Below are 27,916 nucleotides of genomic sequence, written 5' to 3'. Positions count from 1 at the left end.
TTATATATTTTTATAGGACAGTGCTGACTTCCATGCTGCATGTATTTTCATAGGAACAATGGAAGGAACTTCTAGAGTCCCATTTCTTTCCTGCCTCTTCTACATTTCCACAGACTGCACACTCACGGCAGCAGGCTCTCAGCATATAAAAGGAACGCAGGAACTGTGAAGGGCATGACGAAGGGCGTAACTGTAACACCGGCTCCTTTCTGCCCTTGGTGCTAAAGATGGAAGGTTCCGGCACCTGCTCTCCTGGGTACCTCTCCATCAGCAAGGCTAGAGCTACTCCGTGCAGCAAGCGCCCCTGTTCAGGCCCCACGTGTCATGACTGTCTGTCCTTCTCCAAGGCAGCATTCAGACACCCCACAAGCACTGGGCATGTCAAGCCTCTTCAGCTATTGGGGGACTCCCTTAAGACAGACCAGGTTTAAGGCGCCTCACCCACCGCATTTGAGCACAGCCAGGGGGTGACTGAAAACAGTGCCAGCCGTTGGGAAGGAATGAGAAACACCTGACCTCAACAGAACCTGAGATTGCCCAATGTGGGCTACAAGGGCCTAAGACAGATTGGCTTATTTTAACTTCAAAGAGCTTATTGCCTCCAGCCAAAGGGAAGCAGGCCACTGAGGAAGAGTGGGAAAGTTCACCGCTGCTGCAGGAACAGCAGCCTCCACGTGCCCAGAGGCGGCATTTCCCATTCTAGCCTCATCCTGCTTGGAAGCCCCGGGGCTTCAGGTCACTGGGTTTTCTACCCCAAGGGCAACTGCAGCCAACTGGCCTCTCTTGCCTTCTAAAAACCTTAGCCAGCCTCAGGCGGTTCGGATCTCATCCTCCACTCAAAGCCTTCTGGCTTCCACACCTAAGGTGATCCTCCGTTCTTCTACGTTCTTCTACGTTCTTCTACGGGGGTAACGCACCTATTTCACTATTCACCAGGAACCTCTCCTGCTTTGTGCTTTTTGGCTTCATTTAAATTTCCACCGGCTCTCTGGGACTCCCAGTTCCTGATGGGCCGGGGAGTCTCTGCACCTTCCAAAATGATGGACAAGGGGCTAGGCGCTGCTTGGAATGAGGAATGTGTTAAAGTTGTTTTTGGAGCAATGATTTCAAGATTCTTTTAAATAAAGTTTGTGGGTAGTGGGGATACAATATTTGACAGATGAATTTTCTTTCACTTCAGGATCTCATTTTTGAAACCTGAATTTGACACGGTGTATGAAAAATATGTGCATGTTGGTATACTTTCTAAACATCTAGTTATATTTGAGAATTTACAAAAGGCCGAGGGTTAAATTCTTTAGTTATATTATCTTTAACACCACATATGTCTCAAAGAAGAGAATTCAAATTGCCATTCCAGTGTAACCTAAGAAGACACAGAAGTATCGGATGAAATAGTGTCAGAGCTCCTGACTCACCCTTCTATGGGCACATCTCATATTTATGTAAGTTTCTTAATGCATGAAAGTCACACTCATCATCTCTCCCTTCCACAGATGCTTAACTCATTTTAGAGCTAGAAGGGGCCTGGGGATCATCTGGTTGAAAGCATTCTTTTTCTTTTCTGCTTGAAGACTTCTGATCCTAGAAAGTGAGCAGGGAGTGCGCCACCGGTGCATCATTTCGCCTCCAGCCAGAAGGTGCATTTGCAATTGCAGGGCCAGCCAGCAAATCAGTCACCATCAGGTTTGAAAGCGTGCACTACCTGGTCAAAAGTTGGTCATCATCACATCTGTAATTTAACAATCCATCAATATTTTCGCATATGAAATGCTTGCTAGTATTGATCACCATGCATTACCTAATTTTGTTTCAACTTGTAACATATATTACTGTACATTATCAATAAAAGGCATAGTCACTCATGAAACACGCTTAAATGATGAACTAAATACTCATAAACCACAATTAAGTCCTTACTTTTTATACTTAGGTTTAAAATATCTACGTAGGAAAATCAAGTCCATATTTTATATGCAACTTAAAGATGTTCAATTTTTTTTCATTATAAAGGCTTTAATAACATTCTAAAGCCAGACTTCATTTAAGAAGGTTTTTAAACTGAAGAAAAAGTACACACTTTAAAATTCAGTCACTTGTTTCTGACACAGTGTGCATGTGTTGCTGATCCCAGTTCTAAAACATCTCCAGGCACAGCCTTTCACCCAATTTTAGCTGCTCTGTGACAGGCTCTCAACGTGTACCCTAAGGGCAAAAAGGCACAAATGCTTCACAGAGAAGGAATTAGGTGGCACATGCTTGTCTCTTTGATGCACTTCCAAGAGTGGTGTTCGTCTGAAGGCTTTTCCTAACAGGAGGAACGTTACCTTCTTGATGAGGGACTGCCCTGCTTCCTGAGTGTGCAGGCTGCTGGCCGGAGCCTTGCCGCCCTCCTGCCTCCTGCTGAGTCTGTTTCTCCAATCTTCCTCTCCACTTTTCTTCAACAGTGCCAATCTAGGAGGAGAACATGCCAGCCACAAAGAGTTCAGCACCAAACTCTTCCTTATGATGGAACCATAATCTAGGTAAGTGAGAATGCTTTGGCCAAGACACAACCACAGCCACCTCATTTTAACATTTTGAATTTCATTTATTCTGAAAATAGCATGTCTGGAAAAATAATAAAGTCCCTTTTCTAAGATGGCCCCGAAGATTTTACAGTTGATTGAAACACAGAGCCGAAATGTGACTTGCTAGATAAAAGATGCACCGTCATCCCAGCCAAGGAACGTTTTCCCTTGCCCTTGGGCTGAGATCAAGAGAACCGTCCTCAGAGAAAAAATGTCTTCTAGTGACGCCTTCTGTTCACTTGGTGAAATAACATGAAAGGACTAAAGCTGTATCTTAGTTCCTACTTGCAGAAAATAATGCAGACGTGGGCTTAAAAACCTAAAGCTATGAGGCACTTACAGTCTCTTAATATCATCCCTTTCAATTAGAGGTAAAATTTGATGTGTTTATGACTGCTTCTCCTCAGGTATTCTAAGCCCTGTTCTTTTCCTACAAATGAATTTGGTCTTTCTAATCAGTCTTCTTTAAACAGAAACTATTTTCTACCAACCCATTTTTAAAAAATTATCACTTCAACTTTCCTCACAGGAAAGGCATATACAAAAAAAGAATCTAATTAACTGAGGTTGTTACCTAACTCGCTTTAGTTCAACAATGGCATGGCTAGGAATTTGCTTGAATATTGGAATCTTGAGAGGTTATTTTTCACAAACATGAGGCTGTTTCAGCTAACTGTATTGCCATGAATGAAGAAATCTTAGGCACTTGCACTGGACAAACAAACATGGGAAAGATAAAAGGTAAAAAAAAGATGATGATCATTAAACTCATTTGAGCTGCTGTTCAAACAATTTAAAGAGTAGGGAAAAAACCAAATAACTAGATCCCTTCCCCTCTGTGCTGGACCTGATGGGCCAGGTCTTCTCAATATCACTAATGCATAATCCATAAATGTTGTATTTTTTATTTTTATAAATTTGTTTTAGAGATGGGGTCTTACTTTGTCACCAAGGCTGGAGTACAGTGGCATAATCATGGCTCAGCGCAGCCTCGAATTCCTGGGCTCACGTGACTCTCCCATCTCGGCCTCCATAGTGGCTAGGACGACAGGTGTGCATCACTATGCCTGGTTAATTTTTAAAACTTCCATTTGGTAGAGACAGGGTCTTGCTCTGTTGCCTAGGCTGGTTTCGAACTCCTGGCCTCAAGCGATCCACCCGCCTCAGCCTTCCAAACTGCTGGGATTACAGGCGTGAGACACCACGTCTAGACAACAGTGTATTTTAAAGCAGCACATCAGCTCTTGTCCCAATTTGGCCACTAACTCCCTTTGAGTACCTCAGCTCTCCCTCCCGCATCTGCCACATCAGGAACTGGACCAGATGATCTCTAAGGGTCTTTCTTCCAAGCTTCCCGATTCCCATTAAATATATGTTTTGGAGATGGGATGAGATATATCCTATGACAAATGTTTTGTTAAGTTAAAAAGAAAACAAATTTTTTGTATTTAAGAATCCAGTGACGTCTACATATGTGTACACAATTACATCTATACTTGTCTATTCACTCAGTCAAATAATGGGAAGTAAGCTGTGAAGAAAGGAATTCCCCAAAGGAGGCAGGAGTTTTGAACTCTGGACCTGCCCCCTTCCTCAATCTCTTCCTTCTCCTCCCTTCCTTTCTGTTTTCCTCTTTCTCCTAAGTGGCAGCAGATACGATCTCACATGCCCGTTCTCTAGAACTGTGGTAAGGCTGCCTTACCAATCTCATGCAGATCCCTTTGGTCAAGGTCTCATTTAGTCCTAACTCCTATAATTCTCAAAGGTTGAACAACACCCTGCACGCTACAAGAGCTAGTTCGTGGGCTTGGACACAAAGTCCAAATTCCTTCAAGAGTTTTAATCCGCATCATTTCATACTATATAATGACTATGATTCATCTTTTCTCCAATTATTTTGAATGAGTCAGTTTTATTCTAATAAAATAATCTCACAAAATGGAATCATTAAAAGAAATTGGTATTTGCATGCTGTGCTTGAGCTTTCAAAGCATCAATAAACGAGACTTTCAAAAAGTAAGCATGCCAGCACTTTAATACCCAAATGAGAAGGAAGAAGTCCTTCCAGTTCATCATCTCGTGGAGCCAGGCACTCATCTCACTGATATTCTCCTTGCAAACTGGCCCCAGAACCAGCTTCCCTCACTTCACCTTCGACTCAGGCCAGCAGCTACTCCTCTTGACCATCCACCTTGTTAATCAGGTTGGATCCAAATGATGAATTTAAAAACAATCAAATTCATCTTCCTGAGTTTATTAGAAGTCATGAGCTCTGGTCTTTGAAGACCTTCTGAAAAAGAAGCTCTCAAAAGTCTAGGGCAAGGACACCAGCACCTGTGTCATAGGACGGTTTCCCTGGTGGTTGCTTTGTGGCATCTAAAACTGACTTGGAAAAACACAAGCTGTGGCATCTGAGATCACCGCCTCATCCACTTTATACTCTGCGATCTGCACGGTGACCCGAGACACAGGGAACTGTTATCCCCATTCCCACAGACGAGGAACATGGGAACATCCGGGTCAAGAATTCCATTGGCTGAGGTCACACTGGATGTTAGTGGGCAGAGAGACGTGACTGCAACCCTTGCCTGCCTGTGCTTGTTTCACTGCGGTAGAACATTAGCTGACCAGACACATTTTTGTCACACCGTTTTAGGAATGGCATAGGATTCTTACAAGGTTTTTCCTTTCTTATAAGGTTTCTTATAAGGTTTCTCCCACCATGGGAAGGTCTCCAAAGAATTTCTCCATTCCAAAACCCTAAAGTTTTGCTTCTACATGTGCTGGCAGAGTTACCTTTAGGGTCTTCCGAAGACTATAGAGTAACCAGAATAACCTGGAAGAAACTGTGCTTCCATGGAGCCCCCATGACACTTGGAGCCAGCCCTCGCCTCCAGCCTATGGAGCACATGATGAACAACTCGTAAATAACACGCACTAAAGCTTGAGTGGGTTCTTCCTGTCCCTTTTGATTTCCTCATTGGTGTCCACCATGCTGAGGAGGGAGGGAGATCTTCCCAAATGTGTTCCTTCCTCCTGTGAGCTCACAGCCCTCCGGCTCACCGCAGACTTCCAGGCTCTGAGAGGGTCGAGGAGCCGACGTCTGGGTCTACACAGGACATAAATTCCTGCTGGTGCAATTCAAACAACTGTCAGCGCTTCTGACAACTGCCAAGCTGAAGTGCTGTTTGCAGGACTGTGATGCCGGGAGCCTGGGCAGCGGCTTGGCCTGGGGCTGTGTAAATCCAGGGAGTGGAACAACACTGGCCCGCTCACCCAATGCCTGGTCCAGGGCCACCATGACAGGTGCCTGCCAGGCCACCCAGGGAAACGGTGCCTCTTCTTCCATACCTCACACTATTCCAGCAGGGAATGCTGGCCTGAGAGCCCTGCTTGGTGAGAACAAGGACTTCAGACTCAGAGCAGTCAGGGCTGGGTCAAACAGGAGACACGACAACCATGTGCCCCTAATATTAAATAAAGTGTGTTTTTTCTCTCTCTTTTTTAGAATTCTCCCTTCATTTTAGAGAATTATAGGCACCCCATAGATCTCAGATAAGGCTGAACAGCATACATAAATACTTATATTAGATCTTGGTCTTGGCTGGTTCACAAGTTGGAGACACGAACGAACTAAAGTGTCTTTTAAGTGGGAGACAATCAAACATCAGAAAAGGAGGGCTGGGTGTGGTGGCTCACACCTGTAATCCCAGCACCTTGGGAGGCTGAGGTGGGAAGATCGCTTGAGGCCAGGAGGTGGAGACCAGCCCGGGCCACAGAGCAAAACCCTGTCTTTACAAAAAAATGAAAATAAGAAATCAGCTGAGTGTGGTGGTGCACGCCTGTAGTCCCAGCTACTTGGGAGGCTGAAGCAGGAGGACCATTTGAGTCCCAGGAGACTGAGGCTGCAGTGAGCTATGATCACACCACTGCACTCCAGTCTGGGTAACAGAACAAGATTCTGCCTAGAAAAAGAAGAGAAAAAAGAAAAGAAAGAGAGCAAAGGGGAACTGCATCTCTATTTTTATTCCTACATAAATCTGGGGCCCTGTAGTGGCTGAAATCTCCCAGCTACAAGGTAAGAACCGGGAGTTTGGAGACAGGGAGACAGCCTCTGGCTGGATGGGATGGGGAAGGGTGGATGGTTGGGGCGGGGACCGGCAGGCAGGACTGGAACAGAACTCCACAGAGGCGTGAGGTGGATTCTGCGACAGTTCAGGGAGTTCCACTAAGTTCTTACACGCCGCCAATTTCCCGAAGTGAAATAAAGGCTCTTTTATTATTTTCCAATATTTTTCTTCGCCAAATAAGAAAGCCCAGATGCCACTGTTTCTGACATGGTGCAGATCAGATTTCTAAAGGCCTAACGTACTCTTTAAGCAATAGCAAAGGTTTTATCCCTAAATAACTTAAGAATTATTTAATTCACAATGTTTCTCAAAGAAGTTCCCAAACAAGAATCATTGAAACACAAATAATTTAGACAGTTATAAAACAACAATTTTACTAATCCAGTGAGAAAAGTCGAGTGCATCCTATGTTTTACGCTGGTTATGGTTCAGATTTGACATTCACAATGTCAGAAAAGATGAAAACCGCAAAATAACTTTTTGGTAGATTTCCTTGAGCAGCAAACATTTTCTAAAAAAGGAGGGTGTGGAGGGTTTCCTTTAATTTCTTAATTTCTCCACTTTTTGTCTACAAATGGGGATAATATTGCTTTCTTCTGAAGGCTCTCTTCAACATCAGAGGAGGTATCATGTGCAAAATGCGGAAGGCAGTCTGTGATGCTGGGTAGCACTGAGCACGGAGCACTCAATATCGTCAGGCCCCGGACAGGGGAGAGACTGACACAACAAGGCTGAAGCAGACAGACCTGCCCTCTTTAGTGGGCACAGCCATTGATAAAAAACGATAAAGGAAATCTGTAAATTCCAGGCTCTATTTCTTAGACTCTGAAATGTGAATGTGGATGTGTAATTTGAATAAGCGATGTTAAGAGCATGTGCACTGAGAAAATTCATGAAGAAAGAGCGTGTGTCTTTCTAACACTGCTGTCTAGCTGGAATTTCTGTCCTCTTACCGTATTCTCCTGGATAGAGTACACAGGGCTGGCTGTTCTAACATTAATCTGAGCACACTGCAGTTTTGCCGTGGACCAGGGGAGAGAGTTGGAGACATGGCTCCTAGGTCAGTTCTATTCACTACATGGCCCTGGAGGCTACTGGAGCTAAACCCCTCCTTTGGTAAAATGAGGCAGTCAGAGGTATGTAGAATAAAGTCTGGAAGTCCTATGATTTTATATACTTCTTCCTCAAGAAAGAAAAGTAAAGCCCAAATAAATGTAGGAATAGCATTCTTATTTTAAATAGTTTAAGCTTCATTATTTCATTTTCACAAAAGGGAGAGATTAAAGTCTCATTTAGGAAAAAGCTATCATAGATAAATTGTAAAAATATGTGGTTTAGGCTGGGTATGGTGGCTCACGCCTGTAATCACAGCACTTTGGGAGGCCGAGGTGGGTGGTCACCTGAGGTCAGGAGTTCCAGACCAGACTGGCCAACATGGTGAAACCCCGTCTCTACTAAAAATACAAAAATTAGCTGGGTATGGTGGCACATGCCTGTAATCCCAGCTACTTGGGAGGCTGAGGCAGGAGAATCACTTGAACCCAAGAGGCGGAGGTTGCAGTGAGCCGAGGTTGTGCCATTGCATTCCAGCCTGGGCAACAAGAGCGAAACTCCATCTCAAAAAATAAATAAATAAATAAATAAATAAATATAAATAAACTATGTAGTTTAGTTATTTCCAGCAAAGTACAAATAAAAGTACTGTCAAGGTAAGTGGGAAAAGATCACTGGCAATATATTTTGCATTAGTGTAATTTGTTACAAACATAGCTGCTAAATAAAGTGTCCCTTGTCCTTTCTTAAACATATTTTAACAAACTGAATAGCTGAATATCAATCAAGCGTTCCTTTCTATCATGATTCTGAACAGACTGGGCTCAGGGATCTCTTGGAGACCAGGATAAGTTATGGCTTCTGTTAGCCGGCAGGTGTGCGTGCTCACGCATTCAATTCTGAATGCACTTCTGGGCCATTCACAGAAACTTTACAGCCACCCTTGAACGCCCTAGATGTCCACAAAGCCCAAGCTAAGAAGCTTCATCTTTCCAGTGTCTCAGTTTTAAAAATGAGAATTTTACAGTAAGATTAAAACTTTCAGAAAAACACAGATCAACTAAAATTTACCAAAAAACAGGCAAGTAAATCAGGAATTATTGCTTAGTGGGTAGACACAGGACTTCTTCATCAAAAGTCCTAAGTCCTGATGGACAGAATATTCCCAAAGATGGGAAGGCTCCTTTAAAAGCCTTTGAAAGAAAGGGGCATAATATTAGTATTTTCCACTGGGGAATACCCCAGGGATATTTTCTCATGTGTAAAGCATCAGAACTTGTGTATGAGTGACATTTATTGTTAATTTCCTTAAATGATCTCTCTTCTTCCTCACCAAACCAGTTATCAACACTTGGGTTTCTGGGATGAAACTCTCTTCGAGCCCCGTTTCCATGGAAGAGAACTTCAAGCCTCAATAGGCCCAACTGCTTCCCTGACTGAAGACATCCTTTGCCTCACTGCACTGACCCCTCTACCCCTTCCTTAGGCCCCTCAGCCTGCCAGGTCTAACTTTTCATGAATCTTTAAGTAAAGGAGAAAGTCAATCAGATTTAACCATCTTATTAACTTGTCAGTTGAAAAAGATGGCATCTATTATTTTATAAATAATGTTCAAGAAGCTTGGCTTAAAACTAGAAAGAAGGGCCAGGCATGGTGGTGCACGTCTGTAATCCCCACACTTTGGAAGGCGGAGGTGAGAGGCTTGCTTGAGGCCAGAAATTCGAGAACAACCTTGGCAACATAGTGAGACTCCCATCTCCAGAAAGAGTTTTTGTTGTTGTTGTTGTTGTTGTTGTTAATTAGCCAGGCATGATGGTGCACACCTATTGTCCCAGCTACTGTGGAGGCTGAGGCAGGAGGATCACTTGAGCCCAGGAGTTCGAGGCTGCAGTGAGCTGTGATTATACCACTACACACCAGCCTGGGCAACAGAGGGACAGAGGGAGACCCTGTCTCTGAAAAAAGAAAGAAAGAAAAGAAAAGTCTTTTCTTTGTGGTTTGGTATAGTCTTAGGCAGTTTGAAATGTATCTAGAAAAATAACCATGGTCAGTGCCTAACAAAGCACGCAGACTTCTGTGTGGTGGCCGGTGTAAGGAAGGGTCGAGGCTGGCAGAACTGTGGCAAAAGGTGTTGGAAATGGTTCTCCTAATATGGAGTTGACATGACTTTTCTTCACCCAGTTTTCCTGTCACTATTCCATCATGTTTTTTTCCTACTAAAGACTTTTTCCTTTTTGTACAAATTGATGTGGTACATGAGAAATTTTGTTACACGTATGTAATGTGTAGAGACCCAGTCACGGTATTCAGGCTGTGTCCATCACCTGAGTACAGTACATTTTTATTTAGTCACCCTATTCTGCTATCAAACCCTGAATTTATTTCCACTATTGTATCTTTTGGTGCTTAATTCAACTGTGGTTAAAAGTTCACAAGGAAAACATACCCCCAAGGTAATTTACTTCCAATTCTCTGTATCTGTCTCATTTAAATATATTCCTCTGCACCCTACATCATTATTTTGAAAGAAATTAGGCTACTGTGTTATTTGATGCTGAAATGCAATCTTTCAAGCTATTACCTGACATACAATTTCTAAACGCAGTTCAGAAAAGTCATCCATTTTACAATCTGTAAAGGAAACAAAACTTGGATTCTAAGCCCAAAGATGTATGTCTTGTATGTACATTTATCTTCACTCCCTCTACACATACTTCACACAAAGCCACAAGTGGTTTGTGCATTCGATATGAATCCTGTGTATTTAAAAGTGGAAGAGCCAAGATCTCAGCTCCTGTCACTAGATAGTCCAAGAACTTAATATTATAAAAGACATTGGGACAGTGGAAGCAAATAAATAAAGCAGAAATCTGTTTCTGTTTGTTTTCTCATCTGAGTCTGGAACCGGCCCTATTATCATTACCGAACCAGGCTCACGAGCAAAGGCAGTTCACTCTCAAACACCTCAGCTTCCCCAAATTACTCCAAGACAACAGCCCAGCCCTGTTAGAAGCTGAATGTGTGATTTCATCTCTTTGCCCATCACCCAGATCGTTTTCTAAAGCAAGCTGTAAGCTCCTCCCCGAGAGAATTACTTTTCGCTCACCGAATCTCATTACCTTTCTTTAATAGACATGGCTTTGCTGGGTGAGTCAAGAAGGCCCTCCCCTGTCGGCGTTTTGATCTCTCCAGCAGCAAACATCGCACATGGATTCTTGCAGAGCTTCTCCTGTGGCTGTTCCGAAGAACCCTGGGGCTTCCAGGACACCGGGGCTGCGGTTTGAGCAACAGTTTTCCCAGCAGCTGTCCCCGTCTGCTCGGAAGTGGGCTCCCCGAACTCTGCCGCTGGGAAGGAAAAGAGCAGCATCAGCACTGAACTCCTCAGGCGAACGTTCTTCCAGCGATTCGCCCCCAGCAGCGCAGCTCTGGGAGTTCAAGCCGTGGGCACACGGCGGGTGACCCAATCCACTGGGATTTATGCAAATACGCAGCACGCTACACTTCCCGGAGGGTTACCCACACGGCAAAATGCTTCGTGGCAATTGGTTTCTCTCCTGTATGCGAGACACAGGAAGTCAGCTTTAACCATTTACTCCTGAACGATTCTAATTCTCCAAAACAATACTTTTAACATTCAAATGTGCTATACTCACAAACCAAAACCCTTATTATAACTTACACTGTATTGTTTTATGCAAATCCGTAGATTATGTCTGTAGTTTAGAATATGGTTTTCAATCTAATTTTTTAAAGTATCAGTGTCCTTACAAAATCTATAGACACATCAAAGTAGATTTATTGAGCCTAAAAAGGAGATTTTAAAAAAATGTATTTACTGCTTTGCTCCCATGGGTAGCTACTTCTTATTTTACACCATTCAAATATTTACTTAAAAATAAAACTGATTTGCAAAGAGTTCCTAGAGAGTGCAAGGATATACTTAGCTACAAATGCACCAAGAAACTGAGGAGCAACTGGAGGAGGAACTGCAGGCAGCTGATCTAACAGCAGGTCCATAGAACAGGGCACTGACATGGAGTCCTTTTGGGATGTCAGTAACCTAATGGGATGAACTTTTTTTTTCAGGAAGGATATCTATGTGTCCAATGCAAGCACATAAACAATTAAAAAAACAAAAAACAAAAAACTAGCCCTGTACAGTAGCTCACACCTGTGATCTGAGCACTTTGGGAGGCTGAGGCAGGAGGATTGCTTCAGCCCAGGAGTTTGAGACCAACCTGGACAACATAGTAAAACCCCATCTCTAAAAACAAATGCATAAATTAGCTGGGCATAGTGGTGTAGACTGTAGTCCCAGCTCCTCAGGAGGCTGAGGCAGGAGGATCACTTAAGCAGGGGAGGTTGGGGCTGCAGTGAACCATGATTGTGCCATTGCACTCCAGCCTGGGCAACAGAGCAAGAACTGTCACTAAAAAAATAAAGAATATAGGCCGGGCGCGGTGGCTCAAGCCTGTAATTCCAGCACTTTGGGAGGCCGAGACAGGCGGATCACGAGGTCAGGAGATCGAGACCATCCTGGCTAACACGGTGAAACCCCGTCTCTACTAAAAAATACAAAAAACTAGCCGGGCGAGGTGGCGGGCGCCTGTAGTCCCAGCTACTCGGGAGGCTGAAGCAGGAGAATAGCGTAAACCTGGGAGGCGGAGCTTGCAGTGAGCTGAGATTCGGCCACTGCACTCTAGTCCGGTCGACAGAGCAAGACTCCGTCTCAAAAAAAAAAAAAATAAATAAAAAATAAAGAATATAAATTCAAGGAAAGGAAATGGGGGCAGTAAAAAGTCTCTCCTCTGTTCTCCAACAGGACCTACAGGAGGGGCCACTAATGAGAGCCTCGTATCATTGTCAGAAGCGTACACTCATGCTGTGTGCATGAGGTGGCCACAACCAGCCAAAGAATAGGAAGAGAACAACAGGTGGGCCAGAGCCGGGAGGGCCTTAGCATGCCCAGAGGTGCATTAAGTAGGCTGGGGCCATGAGAGTCTCCCCAGCTAAGGCTTATGACTTTTTTTTTTTTTTTTTTTGAGATGTGGTCTCATTATGTTACCTGGGCTGGTCTTAAACTCCTGGCCTCAAGTAATCCTCCTGCCTTGGCCTCCCAAGTAGCTGGGATTACTGCACCAGGGGTCATGATCTCTATTCAAGCATGTTAGTACAGCTTACCCTGAAAAGCAACCTCTTAGGGGTGATGCTCAGCTTGGCTCATTCATCCACCTTTTCTTCATCTGTAAAAAGTCACAAATTAAAAACTGGACATCATTAGAAAAGGTAAGTTTGGTCTCCAAAAAGTCTTTCAGGGCTGGCCTGGAAATCTTTGAGTACAAGAATAGGTGCACCAAAATAAGAATTGGTGGTAGTTTCCCTTTGCAGGGAGCCCATTCTTTCTGCTCAGTGAAAAGGTACTAATTTCCCTTGCAATTCAACCCAGCCAAACCAAAGCAAACTCTGTCCAGAGATTTCTACTCTAACATTTGTCTGATCGATATTTCATGAATATATTTTATGGGGGGAATTTCTTAAAGTTTTAAATAGTAGCAGCAGCACAACAAGAAGAACCTGCTCCTTTGGTTTGAATTAGTTGTTTTTATACTGGTCACTGTATGATTCTCTAACTGCGCTCAGAAAGAAGGGAAACCTCATCTGAAAATTTTCAACTAGATTTTATTATATTCACAGAATGAAAACCTGCAGCAAAGGGAGACAAGATGCTCCATCATGTTATTCTCTCAAAAAGCCAAAAACCTTATTATTAAATCCAGTCTAGATGAGATAATAAAGACAAATGAAAAACAGGGAAACAGGTACTTGCCATCAATAGTTGGCATTTCTGAATGTGAAGTGCACCTAGGAAAGACATTAGCAAATAATAATAATACATTAGTAGGTGGGAGCAGAAGATCAAAACAAAACACCATACTGAAAGTAAAAATAAAAATGCAATTAAATTCTTCTAAGAAATAACTTGGCCAGGCACAGTGGCTCACGCCTGTAATCCCAGCACTTTGGGAGGCCGAGGCGGGCGGATCACGAGGTCAGGAGATCCAGACCATCCTGGCTAACATGGTGAAACTCCATCTGTACTAAAAATACGAAAAAAAAAAAAATTATCTGGGCGTGGTGGCGGGCACCTGTAGTCCCAGCTACTCGGGAGGCTGAGGCAGAAGAATGGTGTGAACCCGGGAGGCAGAGCTTGCAGTGAGCCTAGATCATGCCACTGTGCTCCAGCCTGGGCTACAGAGGGGGATTCTGTCTCAAAAAAAAAAAAAAAAGAAAAGAAAAGAAAAGAAAAGAAAAGAAAAGAAATAACCTCCTGGTAGCAATTCCAGTTGTGAAAACACACATACAGTTGTGAAGTGACACTGGAGCGTGTGTGTACACAATCCCAGCCAAGTACACACCCTGTGGAGAGAGACCAGGCACAAGAACAACTTATTAAACACCACTGATGACAATTTTCTAGATAAATCTTACCATTTCTATGCAATAGTATATGACACTTTAGTATAAAACTCAAATACAACAAGTAGATGGACATTTATAAAACCAATATAAAATTCCTCAGTTATTTTCACTGTAAAATCTGGTGAATATGCAATCTGGAATCTAATTGAACAAGGGGGTAAAAAACATTAAAACCATTAAATGAAGAAAAATAATGTTTCTTACTTCTTATCTGAATGCAACGTAAAATTGTGTATGTATCATAATACCACTGTAAAGGCTAACATTCTTTTAAAAGACTTTTAAGTAAGCCAAATAAATAATGCTTATAGATTAGATGGAAGAATTATGGAATCGCCAACATCCTATATAAATAGCATCAAGGCCATCAGTGTGGTAAAACTCCTGGGTCATTGCCATGTTCCTGGACCAGGAAACCGCACATACGCGTGCCTACCTATCTGATTCCTTTCGTTCTTCTGAAGTTACAGGTTGGGTTGCAAATCTCTTGGAAGTTTTTCTACTTTCACCAGGAGAAAAATAGCGTCTTGGTTTCCGGGACCCTCTCTCCCGTTCCACACTGGTGGGCAAGCCAGGTCCTTCGGCCGACCTCTACACCCGTGATTTGCTTTTAGAATCAAAGGGCAGAGAGTATAAGGAAGGCAAACGAAGACAGAGAAAGAGAAGACAGCAAAGGATTATGCATCTCTGTGAGTCAAGGCACAGACACCGCCAAACCCCTCTTCATGCCTCTACCATGCAGGTAAGGAAGGAGACATTCCAGAGACCCAAACCGCTAGTTCCCCATTAGTAGGCAGAAGCAGAGTGGTAGTTTTTGAGCCATTTTCTGCATAGTGGCCCTGCACACACTTGTGAGCTAAGCTAATATGATTCAATGCAGAACACAACACAGGTCGAGGAGTGAATCATTCTGCCAGGGACGTGCAAGTGACACAGCTGGAGGGTGTGTGAAGCATCACCTAAAGTTGATGCTCCTCTTCCTCCTTTTCTTCCTCCTCCTCCTTCTTCTGCTGCTGCTTTTGACTTGCAGATATGGAGAACTGGGCTATCCTTTCTGTCATCTTCTAGAACCTTCAAGGTAGGAGGTTTGGGGACATTCTGGGTGGCTGATGCTACCCAGCTACACTCAGATACATTTTCTGGGGTTTCTGGCGTCACCAGCTTGGCGGTGTGACCGGTATCTGCGGGTTGGACATAGCCACGGATTGGCTGTCGTGCAGAGCCTGCTGCCTTGCTGGGGACCCTATCAAAGCCTGAGTGCTCAGACTGAAATGACAGGTAAGGGACTGGTGCTGGCTGGTGTCTCTTCTGAGTTACCGACTCTGAGGCGAGTTCAGGGCTGTTTCGAGCACTTTCCTCTCATCAATTTTTCTCTAAGTCTTTAAGAAAGAAAAAGGATTTAAGTTGCAAAGTGCGGTAACAGCCTCACAGGAGGAAAGCATGCGTGATCACAGATTACCAGTGAATGGAAACCGACCTCAAGAGAGAATAACTTGTGAAAAAGCATTTTGGTGTCTAATGTTAGAAACCAACTACTTGTCAGATGCTTCTGAGTTGACTTTCCAATTTGCATATGTATGCCTGGGAGGTGCAAAACTAACTGTAACCCCTGTAAAAGCTGGCAGGGGTCAGGTGCTATCCTGGGGGAGAACGGGTCCCTTCTGACTAAATAAATACCCAGAAGCCACGGAAAAATGCATTAATATACACCACCAGTATGCATTAGGGCACAATGAGGCTGGTCCCTTGAATCAGGAAGCTTTCCTCATGCACAGGCCTGGAACACCGACTGTGGTTCAGGTTCCTGGCATACAGACACCTAATGACCAAACGCGGTAATTTCATTGTTGCCTGAAAATGTAAGGGAGTTTGTGATTATTTATGCTTTTTATTGAGCTCAAGATACAATAATCGCCTCTCTCTCTACTTTTTTTTTTTTTTTTTTTTTTTTTTGATACGGAGTTTTGCTCTTGTTGCCCAGACTGGAGTGCAATGGTGTGATCTTGGCTCACCGCAACCTCCGCCTCCCAGGTTCAAGCGATTCTCCTGCCTCAGCCTCCCAAGTAGCTGGGATTACAGGCATGTGCACCACGCCCAGCTAATTTTGTATCTTCTCTAGCAGAGATGGGGTTGCTCCATGTTGCCCAGCCTGGTCTCAAACTCCCGACCTCAGGTGATTTGCCCCCCCGTGGCCCCCCAAAGTGCTCGGATTACAGGCGTGAGCCACCACACCTGGCCATAATCGCCTCTCTTTTAAAGCACTCAACTAGACATTCACAAGTCTTTTCATGCAATGCAAAGTATATTCATTCATTCATAAGGCAAGTGGCCAGTTTGGGCATCATTATGAATAATTCTAGCACCAAAAGAATGTTAGAGAAAAGATATTTGCTGAAAGAATTAATGAAGTGAGTATTTCCCACCACCACCCCCCACTCCCAGGGACTGCTGTTATTCTTAGTTAAAAACAAATCCAAAAAGAGAGGTCAGGCGCTGTGGCTCACACATGTAATCCCAGCCTTTGGGAGGTCGGGCAGCCAGGCAGGAGGATCACTTGAGCCCAGGCGTTTGAGACCAGTTTCGGTAGCATAGTGAGATCTTGTCACTACAAAAGTAAAACTAACAAAAAAAAAATTAGCTATGTGCAGTGGCGTGTGCCTGTTGTCCCAGCTACTTGGGAGGCTGAGGCAGGAGGCCCACTGGAATCCAGGAGTTTGAGGCTGCAGTGAGCTATGATTGTACCACTGCACTCCAGCCTGGGCAATAGAGAGAGAGACTCTGTCCCTAATAAACAAAAATAAAGTAAAAAAATAAAGAGAGATTGCTCTTGTTGTTTCTAGAGTTATTCAAACGTCTGAGAGCAAAACTGGCAACCTTTTCAAAAGCTACAGACCTTTCTCCATTACTGCAAAACAAACAAAGCAAGAGCTCTGACGGTGGGGTGGGGTCGGACCTCTCTGCTCAGATCCTGGCTCAGTCAGATTGGCCTGGGTGGTGCTGGGCAATCACTTGCCCTAAGTAAGCCTCAGTTTCTTCACCTTTTAAATGGAAATAATAGTGACATAGTGTAATATGACATTTGCAAAGCACATGGCTTAGTGCTGAGCAAAGAGTAAACATTTAATAGTGTTATCTAGTTCTTATTTTTGCTTTTTGAAGTACCATATAGTGGGAAAGGAGACACAATTCCAACTACTTGAGAATGGAAAACTGATTAGGGCTCAGCTTTAAAAGTAAAGAGGGCTTTTGGAGTGGGAAAAGGGATTTCTTGTGGGGAGAGGAATGTAGACACTTTACCTAAGCTTAATTGGCAAAAGTAATTATTTATGATGTGCACTGTATGGAAAAGAATAGTTTATTGAATGACAAGTGAATCCTGCTAAATTTGATAAAAACTCCTATTTTTTTTTTTTTAACATAAGAGGCAGGGCATCTATATATGCGTCATTAAAGGACAATCCAGACAGACACACACATAGGTGGTGACTACGAACAACTCAGGAAAAGAAAACATTCTGAGTTGTTATTTTTCTCAGAGATAAGCCAGTGTTGGAGTTTTTCATACTTAAAACGTTTGTGGCTCAAGCCTGTAATCCCAGCACTTTGGGAGGCCGAAACGGGCAGATCACGAGGTCGGGAGATCGAGACCATCCTGGCTAACACGGTGAAACCCCGTCTCTACTAAAAAAATACAAAAAACTAGCCGGCCGAGGTGGCGGGCGCCTGTAGTCCCAGCTACTCGGAGGCTGAGGCAGGAGAATGGCGTGAATCCGGGAGGCGGAGCTTGCAGTGAGCTGAGATCCGGCCACTGCACTCCAGCCTGGGCGACAGAGCGAGACTCCGTCTCAAAAAAAAAAAAAAAAAAAAAATCAAAAGGAGACTGAAGCGCGGCTCCAGTTCTCCTGTGGAATGCGCACTTCTCTGATCAGAGACAATCTGCATGTTGTCCTCAGCTGAGAACAAAATAACTGTCAGAAACTCTGTGTGGGGAGCTTTGTCCTTCCATGACTTATTCATTCTGACTCCTTCCGCCTCTCCCTGCCCTCAGTCTTAAAAATGAAATGATAGGGGGTTTTGTTTGCTTTTAAAACCACATGCCCTAAATTTAACTGTTGAAAATTAACTTCTGGTTTAGAGATGAGGAGATATGAAAGCAAGGAGGTTGGAAGGGCTGGGAGCAGTGGGGAGTTGAGCAGAGGGGACGCCGGCTGGAGAGTGTGAGTCAGCTCAGGAAAGCAGCCCAGGGCCTGGCTGGGTGCTCACTACTGCCCCTCACTGGCCAGTCCTATGTGAGTTGGTGAGAAGGGAAAAGTAAGAGGTGAAATAAAAGGTTTGTCAATCAAGAAAGCGGGAAAAAGAGGAGGAAGGAGAGATACTATCAGCATGGATTAGGGCATGTGGAGGAGAAAAGCAGATGATTTGAAAGTAACTTCCACATGATTTTCAAGTGCACCGGTATTAAAAAGGGCAAGAGGAGAGCGGGTGTCAGCTGATGTGTGGAACCGCAGGTCAGGCGGGAAGAAGCAACACTCATGCACGTACACCCCAGAGGCCAGCGTGCGGGTACCTGGACGGCCAGGTGATAAGTGAAGGTGTGTCCCCTTCGGAATCTTTCTGGAGAAACCAGTCATGTTTGGGTTTCCCTGTACTATTGTGTACAAAATAGAAAACAACAACAACAACAAAAAACAGATAATCTCTATTAAAATGTCAACATACACACAGATTTTACTATAACTTAAAATCTAAAGGCTGAATTTTATTAAAAATAATCCTCAGCCGGGAGCGGTGGCTCACGCCTGTAATTCCAACACTTTGGGAGGCAGAGGCGGGCGGATCACGAGGTCAGGAGATCCAGACCATCCTGGCTAACACGGTGAAACCCCGTCTCTACTAAAAAATACAAAAAACTAGCCGGGCGAGGTGGCGGGCGCCTGTAGTCCCAGCTACTCGGGAGGCTGAGACAGGAGAATGGCGTAAACCTGGGAGGCGGAGCTTGCAGTGAGCTGAGATTCGGCCACTGCACTCTAGCCCGGTCGACAGAGCAAGACTCCGTCTCAAAAAAAAAAAAAAAGAAAAAAAAAAAAAAAAGAATATAAATTCAAGGAAAGGAAATGGGGGCAGTAAAAAGTCTCCCCTCTGTTCTCCAACAGGACCTACAGGAGGGGCCACTAATGAGAGCCTCGTATCATTGTCAGAAGCGTACACTCATGCTGTGTGCATGAGGTGGCCACAACCAGCCAAAGACTAGGAAGAGAACAACAGGTGGGCCAGAGCCGGGAGGGCCTTAGCATGCCCAGAGGTGTATTAAGTAGGCTGGGGCCATAAGAGTCTCCCCAGCTAAGGCTTATGACTTTTTTTTTTTTTTTTTTTTTTTGAGATGTGGTCTCATTATGTTACCCGGGCTGGTCTTAAACTCCTGGCCTCAAGTAATCCTCCTGCATTGGCCTCCCAAGTAGCTGGGATTACTGCACCAGGGGTCATGATCTCTATTCAAGCATGTTAGTACAGCTTACCCTGAAAAGCAACCTCTTAGGGGTGATGCTCAGCTTGGCTCATTCATCCACCTTTTCTTCATCTGTAAAAAGTCACAAATTAAAAACTGGACATCATTAGAAAAGGTAAGTTTGGTCTCCAAAATGTCTTTCAGGGCTGGCCTGGAAATCTTTGAGTACAAGAATAGGTGCACCAAAATAAGAATTGGTGGTAGTTTCCCTTTGCAGGGAGCCCATTCTTTCTGCTCAGTGAAAAGGTACTAATTTCCCTTGCAATTCAACCCAGCCAAACCAAAGCAAACTCTGTCCAGAGATTTCTACTCTAACATTTGTCTGATCGATATTTCATGAATATATTTTATGGGGGGAATTTCTTATAGTTTTAAATAGTAGCAGCAGCACAACAAGAAGAACCTGCTCCTTTGGTTTGAATTAGTTGTTTTTATACTGGTCACTGTATGATTCTCTAACTGCGCTCAGAAAGAAGGGAAAGCTCATCTGAAAATTTTCAACTAGATTTTATTATATTCACAGAATGAAAACCTGCAGCAAAGGGAGACAAGATGCTCCATCATGTTATTCTCTCAAAAAGCCAAAAACCTTATTATTAAATCCAGTCTAGATGAGATAATAAAGACAAATGAAAAACAGGGAAACAGGTACTTGCCATCAATAGTTGGCATTTCTTTTTTTTTTTTTTTTTTTTTTTTTTTGAGACAGAGTCTCGCTCTGTCGCCCAGGCTGGAGTGCTGTGGCCGGATCTCAGCTCACTGCAAGCTCCGCCTCCCGGGTTCACGCCATTCTCCTGCCTCAGCCTCCCGAGTAGCTGGGACTACAGGCGCCCGCCACCTCGGCCGGCTAGTTTTTTGTATTTTTTAGTAGAGACGGGGTTTCACCGTGTTAGCCAGGATGGTCTCGATCTCCTGACCTCCTGATCCGCCCGTCTCGGCCTCCCAAAGTGCTGGGATTACAGGCTTGAGCCACCGCGCCCGGCCAATAGTTGGCATTTCTGAATGTGAAGTGCACCTAGGAAAGACATTAGCAAATAATAAAAATACATTAGTAGGTGGGAGCAGAAGATCGAAACAAAACACCATACTGAAAGTAAAAATAAAAATGCAATTAAATTCTTCTAAGAAATAACTTGGCCAGGCACAGTGGCTCACGCCTGTAATCCCAGCACTTTGGGAGGCCGAGGCGGGCAGATCACGAGGTCAGGAGATCCAGACCATCCTGGCTAACATGGTGAAACTCCATCTGTACTAAAAATACGAAAAAAAAAAAAATTACCTGGGCATGGTGGCGGGCACCTGTAGTCCCAGCTACTCGGGAGGCTGAGGCAGAAGAATGGTGTGAACCCGGGAGGCAGAGCTTGCAGTGAGCCTAGATCATGCCACTGTGCTCCAGCCTGGGCTACAGAGGGGGATTCTGTCTCAAAAAAAAAAAAAAGAAAAGAAAAGAAAAGAAAAGAAATAACCTCCTGGTAGCAATTCCAATTGTGAAAACACACGTACAGTTGTGAAGTGACACTGGAGCGTGTGTGCACACAATCCCAGCCAAGTACACACCCTGTGGAGAGAGACCAGGCACAAGAACAACTTATTAAACACCACTGATGACAATTTTCTAGATAAATCTTACCATTTCTATGCAATAGTATATGACACTTTAGTATAAAACTCAAATACAACAAGTAGATGGACATTTATAAAACCAATATAAAATTCCTCAGTTATTTTCACTGTAAAATCTGGTGAATATGCAATCTGGAATCTAATTGAACAAGGGGGTAAAAAACATTAAAACCATTAAATGAAGAAAAATAATGTTTCTTACTTCTTATCTGAACGCAACGTAAAATTGTGTATGTATCATAATACCACTGTAAAGGCTAACATTCTTTAAAAAGACTTTTAAGTAAGCCAAATAAATAATGCTTATAGATTAGATGGAAGAATTATGGAATCGCCAACATCCTATATAAATAGCATCAAGGCCATCAGTGTGGTAAAACTCCTGGGTCATTGCCATGTTCCTGGACCAGGAAACCGCACATACGCGTGCCTACCTATCTGATTCCTTTCGTTCTTCTGAAGTTACAGGTTGGGTTGCATATCTCTCGGAAGTTTTTCTACTTTCACCAGGAGAAAAATAGCGTCTTGGTTTCCGGGACCCTCTCTCCCGTTCCACACTGGTGGGCAAGCCAGGTCCTTCGGCCGACCTCTCCACCCGTGATTTGCTTTTAGAATCAAAGGGCAGAGAGTATAAGGAAGGTAAACGAAGACAGAGAAAGAGAAGACAGCAAAGGATTATGCATCTCTGTGAGTCAAGGCACAGACACCGCCAAACCCCTCTTCATGCCTCTACCATGCAGGTAAGGAAGGAGACATTCCAGAGACCCAAACCGCTAGTTCCCCATTAGTAGGCAGAAGCAGAGTGGTAGTTTTTGAGCCATTTTCTGCATAGTCGCCCTGCACACACTTGTGAGCTAAGCTAATATGATTCAATGCAGAACACAACACAGGTCGAGGAGTGAATCATTCTGCCAGGGACGTGCAAGTGACACAGCTGGAGGGTGTGTGAAGCATCACCTAAAGTTGATGCTCCTCTTCCTCCTTTTCTTCCTCCTCCTCCTTCTTCTGCTGCTGCTTTTGACTTGCAGATATGGAGAACTGGGCTATCCTTTCTGTCATCTTCTAGAACCTTCAAGGTAGGAGGTTTGGGGACATTCTGGGTGGCTGATGCTACCCAGCTACACTCAGATACATTTTCTGGGGTTTCTGGCGTCACCAGCTTGGCGGTGTGACCGGTATCTGCGGGTTGGACATAGCCACGGATTGGCCGTCGTGCAGAGCCTGCTGCCTTGCTGGGGACCCTATCAAAGCCTGAGTGCTCAGACTGAAATGACAGGTAAGGGACTGGTGCTGGCTGGTGTCTCTTCTGAGTTACCGACTCTGAGGCGAGTTCAGGGCTGTTTTGAGCACTTTCCTCTCATCAATTTTTCTCTAAGTCTTTAAGAAAGAAAAAGGATTTAAGTTGCAAAGTGCGGTAACAGCCTCACAGGAGGAAAGCATGCGTGATCACAGATTACCAGTGAATGGAAACCGACCTCAAGAGAGAATAACTTGTGAAAAAGCATTTTGGTGTCTAATGTTAGAAACCAACTACTTGTCAGATGCTTCTGAGTTGACTTTCCAATTTGCATATGTATGCCTGGGAGGTGCAAAACTAACTGTAACCCCTGTAAAAGCTGGCAGAGGTCAGGTGCTATCCTGGGGGAGAACGGGTCCCTTCTGACTAAATAAATACCCAGAAGCCACAGAAAAATGCATTAATATACAACACCAGTATGCATTAGGGCACAATGAGGCTGGTCCCTTGAATCAGGAAGCTTTCCTCATGCACAGGCCTGGAACACCGACTGTGGTTCAGGTTCCTGGCATACAGACACCTAATGACCAAACGCGGTAATTTCATTGTTGCCTGAAAATGTAAGGGAGTTTGTGATTATTTATGCTTTTTATTGAGCTCAAGATACAATAATCGCCTCTCTCTCTATTTTTTTTTTTTTTGATACGGAGTTTTGCTCTTGTTGCCCAGACTGGAGTGCAATGGTGTGATCTTGGCTCACCGCAACCTCCGCCTCCTAGGTTCAAGCGATTCTCCTGCCTCAGCCTCCCAAGTAGCTGGGATTACAGGCATGTGCACCACGCCCAGCTAATTTTGTATCTTCTCTAGTAGAGATGGGGTTGCTCCATGTTGCCCAGCCTGGTCTCAAACTCCCGACCTCAGGTGATTTGCCCCCCCTTGGCCCCCCAAAGTGCTCGGATTACAGGCGTGAGCCACCGCACCTGGCCATAATCGCCTCTCTTTTAAAGCACTCAACTAGACATTCACAAGTCTTTTCATGCAATGCAGAGTATATTCATTCATTCATAAGGCAAGTGGCCAGTTTGGGCATCATTATGAATAATTCTAGCACCAAAAGAATGTTAGAGAAAAGATATTTGCTGAAAGAATTAATGAAGTGAGTATTTCCCACCACCACCCCCCACTCCCAGGGACCGCTGTTATTCTTAGTTAAAAACAAATCCAAAAAGAGAGGTCAGGCGCTGTGGCTCACACATGTAATCCCAGCCTTTGGGAGGTCGGGCAGCCAGGCAGGAGGATCACTTGAGCCCAGGCGTTTGAGACCAGTTTGGGTAGCATAGTGAGATCTTGTCACTACAAAAGTAAAACAAACAAACAAAAAATTAGCTATGTGCAGTGGCGTGTGCCTGTTGTCCCAGCTACTTGGGAGGCTGAGGCAGGAGGCCCACTGGAATCCAGGAGTTTGAGGCTGCAGTGAGCTATGATTGTACCACTGCACTCCAGCCTGGGCAATAGAGAGAGAGACTCTGTCCCTAATAAACAAAAATAAAGTAAAAAAATAAAGAGAGATTGCTCTTGTTGTTTCTAGAGTTATTCAAACGTCTGAGAGCAAAACTGGCAACCTTTTCAAAAGCTACAGACCTTTCTCCATTACTGCAAAACAAACAAAGCAAGAGCTCTGACGGTGGGGTGGGGTCGGACCTCTCTGCTCAGATCCTGGCTCAGTCAGATTGGCCTGGGTGGTGCTGGGCAACTCACTTGCCCTAAGTAAGCCTCAGTTTCTTCACCTTTTAAATGGAAATAATAGTGACATAGTGTAATGTGACATTTGCAAAGCACATGGCTTAGTGCTGAGCAAAGAGTAAACATTTAATAGTGTTATCTAGTTCTTATTTTTGCTTTTTGAAGTACCATATAGTGGGAAAGGAGACACAATTCCAACTACTTGAGAATGGAAAACTGATTAGGGCTCAGCTTTAAAAGTAAAGAGGGCTTTTGGAGTGGGAAAAGGGATTTCTTGTGGGGAGAGGAATGTAGACACTTTACCTAAGCTTAATTGGCAAAAGTAATTATTTATGACGTGCACTGTATGGAAAAGAATAGTTTATTGAATGACAAGTGAATCCTGCTAAATTTGATAAAAACTCCTTTTTTTTTTTTTTTTTTTTTTTTTTAACATAAGAGGCAGGGCATCTATATATGCGTCATTAAAGGACAATCCAGACAGACACACACATAGGTGGTGACTACGAACAACTCAGGAAAAGAAAACATTCTGAGTTGTTATTTTTCTCAGAGATGAGCCAGTGTTGGAGTTTTTCTTTTTTCTTTTTTTTTTTTTTTTGAGACGGAGTCTCGCGCTGTCACCCAGGCTGGAGTGCAGTGGCCGGATCTCAGCTCACTGCAAGCTCCGTCTCCCGGGTTCCCGCCATTCTCCTGCCTCCACCTCCCGAGTAGCTGGGACTACAGGCGTCCGCCACCTCGGCCGGCTAGTTTTTTGTATTTTTTAGTAGAGACGGGGTTTCACCGTGTTAACCAGGATGGTCTCGATCTCCCGACCTCGTGATCCGCCTGTCTCAGCCTCCCAAAGTGCTGGGATTACAGGCTTGAGCCACCGCGCCCGGCCGAGTTTTTCATACTTAAAACGTTTGTGGCTCAAACCTGTAATCCCAGCACTTTGGGAGGCCGAGACGGGCAGATCACGAGGTCGGGAGATCGAGACCATCCTGGCTAACACGGTGAAACCCCGTCTCTACTAAAAAAATACAAAAAAACTAGCCGGCCGAGGTGGCGGGCGCCTGTAGTCCCAGCTACTTGGGAGGCTGAGGCAGGAGAATGGCGTGAATCCGGGAGGCGGAGCTTGCAGTGAGCTGAGATCCGGCCACTGCACTCCAGCCTGGGCGACAGAGCGAGACTCCGTCTCAAAAAAAAAAAAAAAAAAAAAAAAAAAAAAAAAAAAAAAATCAAAAGGAGACTGAAGCGCGGCTCCAGTTCTCCTGTGGAATGCACACTTCTGATCAGAGACAATCTGCATGTTGTCCTCAGCTGAGAACAAAATAACTGTCAGAAACTCTGTGTGGGGAGCTTTGTCCTTCCATGACTTATTCATTCTGACTCCTTCCGCCTCTCCCTGCCCTCAGTCTTAAAAATGAAATGATAGGGGGTTTTGTTTGCTTTTAAAACCACATGCCCTAAATTTAACTGTTGAAAATTAACTTCTGGTTTAGAGATGAGGAGATATGAAAGCAAGGAGGTTGGAAGGGCTGGGAGCAGTGGGGAGTTGAGCAGAGGGGACGCCGGCTGGAGAGTGTGAGTCAGCTCAGGAAAGCAGCCCAGGGCCTGGCTGGGCGCTCACTACTGCCCCTCACTGGCCAGTCCTATGTGAGTTGGTGAGAAGGGAAAAGTAAGAGGTGAAATAAAAGGTTTGTCAATCAACAAAGCGGGAAAAAGAGGAGGAAGGAGAGATACTATCAGCATGGATTAGGGCATGTGGAGGAGAAAAGCAAATGATTTGAAAGTAACTTCCACATGATTTTCAAGTGCACCGGTATTAAAAAGGGCAAGAGGAGAGCGGGTGTCAGCTGATGTGTGGAACCGCAGGTCAGGCGGGAAGAAGCAACACTCATGCACGTACACCCCAGAGGCCAGCGTGCGGGTACCTGGACGGCCAGGTGATAAGTGAAGGTGTGTCCCCTTCGGAATCTTTCTGGAGAAACCAGTCATGTTTGGGTTTCCCTGTACTATTGTGTACAAAATAGAAAACAACAACAACAAAAAAACCCAGATAATCTCTATTAAAATGTCAACATACACACAGATTTTACTATAACTTAAAATCTAAAGGCTGAATTTTATTAAAAATAATCCTCAGCCGGGAGCGGTGGCTCACGCCTGTAATTCCAACACTTTGGGAGGCAGAGGCGGGCGGATCACGAGGTCAGAAGATCGAGACCATCCTGGTTAACACGGTGAAACCCCGTCTCTACTAAAAATACAAAAAACTAGCCGGGCGCAGTGGTGGGCACCTGTAGTCCCAGCTACTCCGGAGGCTGAGGCAGGAGAATGCCGGGAACCCGGGAGGCGGAGCTTGCAGTGAGCCGAGATCAGGCCACTGCACTCCAGCCTGGGTAACAGAGGGAGACTCCGTCTCAAAAAAAAAAAAAAAAAAAGAGGCCAAGGCGGGTAGATCACAAGGTCAGGAGATCAAGACCATCCTGGTTAACACAGTGAGAACCCGTCTCTACTAAAAATACAAAAATTAGCCAGGCGTGGTGGGGGGCCACCTGTAGTCCCAGCTACTCAGGAGGCTGAGGCAGGGGAATCGCTTCAACCCAGGAGGCGGAGGTTACAGTGAGATCGAGCCACTGCACTCCAGCCTGGTGACAGAGTGAGACTCCATCTCAAAAAAAAAAAAAAAAAAAGAATAATCCCCACTCATAAGTGGGAGTTAAACGTGGATTACATATGGCCACAAAGAGGGAACAACAGACAAGAAGGCCCACCTGACGGAAGAGAGAGGAAGGAGGGCAAAGATCAAAACACTACCTGCTGGGTGCTGTGCTTAATACCTGGGTGACGAAATATTTCATACCCTCAACCCTGGTGACATGCACTTTACCTATATATCAAACCTGCACATGTACCCCTGAACCTAAAGCAAAACTTAAAAAAAAATTATGCTATTAAATAAAAGAATAACCTTGGTTTTTGAAAATGTATAAGCACATTTTACCATAGAGTTTATATTCGCTTCATGGAATATCCAGGACATGTGACTCGACTCACTACTAAAAGCAAGAGGTGGAAATAAATGTATCTAAGGCCAGTAAATCATGTGTTTTCCCAAGTAATTTTAAATTATTATAAAGGAGTCTGTTATAATCACACTCTGCCCAAAAATACCAGGATATTCTCTTGTAAGTAGCTGACTAAAAATAAAAGGAAACTTAATTTCCCTAAGTTTTGTTGAGGCAGATGGGTAAATAACCTAATATAAAAATAGCATCCATGTAAAACAACACATTTCAAATAAAGAGAATAATAAAAGTAAATTCTAAAAAATTCAATGAGATTATATTTTAGTTGCTATTATACACTTGCCTTTTATAGTTATCACTGAGTAATGCAACCAACGCAAGAGTTACAAGTACTAACTCGGGTTCGTTCTACTGATGTTTATTGAGCGCCTACTTCGTGCAAGTAATAAGCTAAGGAAGGACAAAGATGAATCAGAAATCAACCCAGCCATTAAAAACCTTATACCACAGGTAGTCAAGGTAATATACAATCCACACATTCATTTCTTGACACACAATTG

General features: G+C 44.2%; 2 protein-coding genes across 2 annotated transcripts in view; both read right to left on the bottom strand.

Moving 5' to 3' along the window:
• The window catches only part of LOC698300 (supervillin-like), a 46,438-nt gene extending 35,151 nt beyond the window's left edge, over nt 1–11,287 (bottom strand). The window contains 2 exon segments of the mRNA XM_077946160.1: nt 2,328–2,454; nt 10,873–11,287. Of these exon segments, the coding sequence (XP_077802286.1) occupies nt 2,328–2,454; nt 10,873–11,120 (375 nt within the window). The 5' untranslated portion in view covers nt 11,121–11,287.
• Nucleotides 11,249–27,916, bottom strand: part of LOC144331421 (supervillin-like) — a 40,972-nt gene continuing 24,304 nt past the window's right edge. The window contains 5 exon segments of the mRNA XM_077947950.1: nt 11,249–11,307; nt 15,193–15,591; nt 18,687–18,800; nt 22,485–22,626; nt 26,234–26,339. Coding sequence (XP_077804076.1) covers nt 11,249–11,307; nt 15,193–15,591; nt 18,687–18,800; nt 22,485–22,626; nt 26,234–26,339 — 820 coding nt within the window.

Source organism: Macaca mulatta, chromosome 9 (assembly GCF_049350105.2).
Source record: "Macaca mulatta isolate MMU2019108-1 chromosome 9, T2T-MMU8v2.0, whole genome shotgun sequence".
Classification (NCBI taxonomy): Eukaryota; Metazoa; Chordata; class Mammalia; order Primates; family Cercopithecidae; genus Macaca; species Macaca mulatta.
The sequence above is the reverse complement of the archived record's forward strand: the minus strand, read 5'-3'. Positions and strand labels throughout refer to the sequence as shown.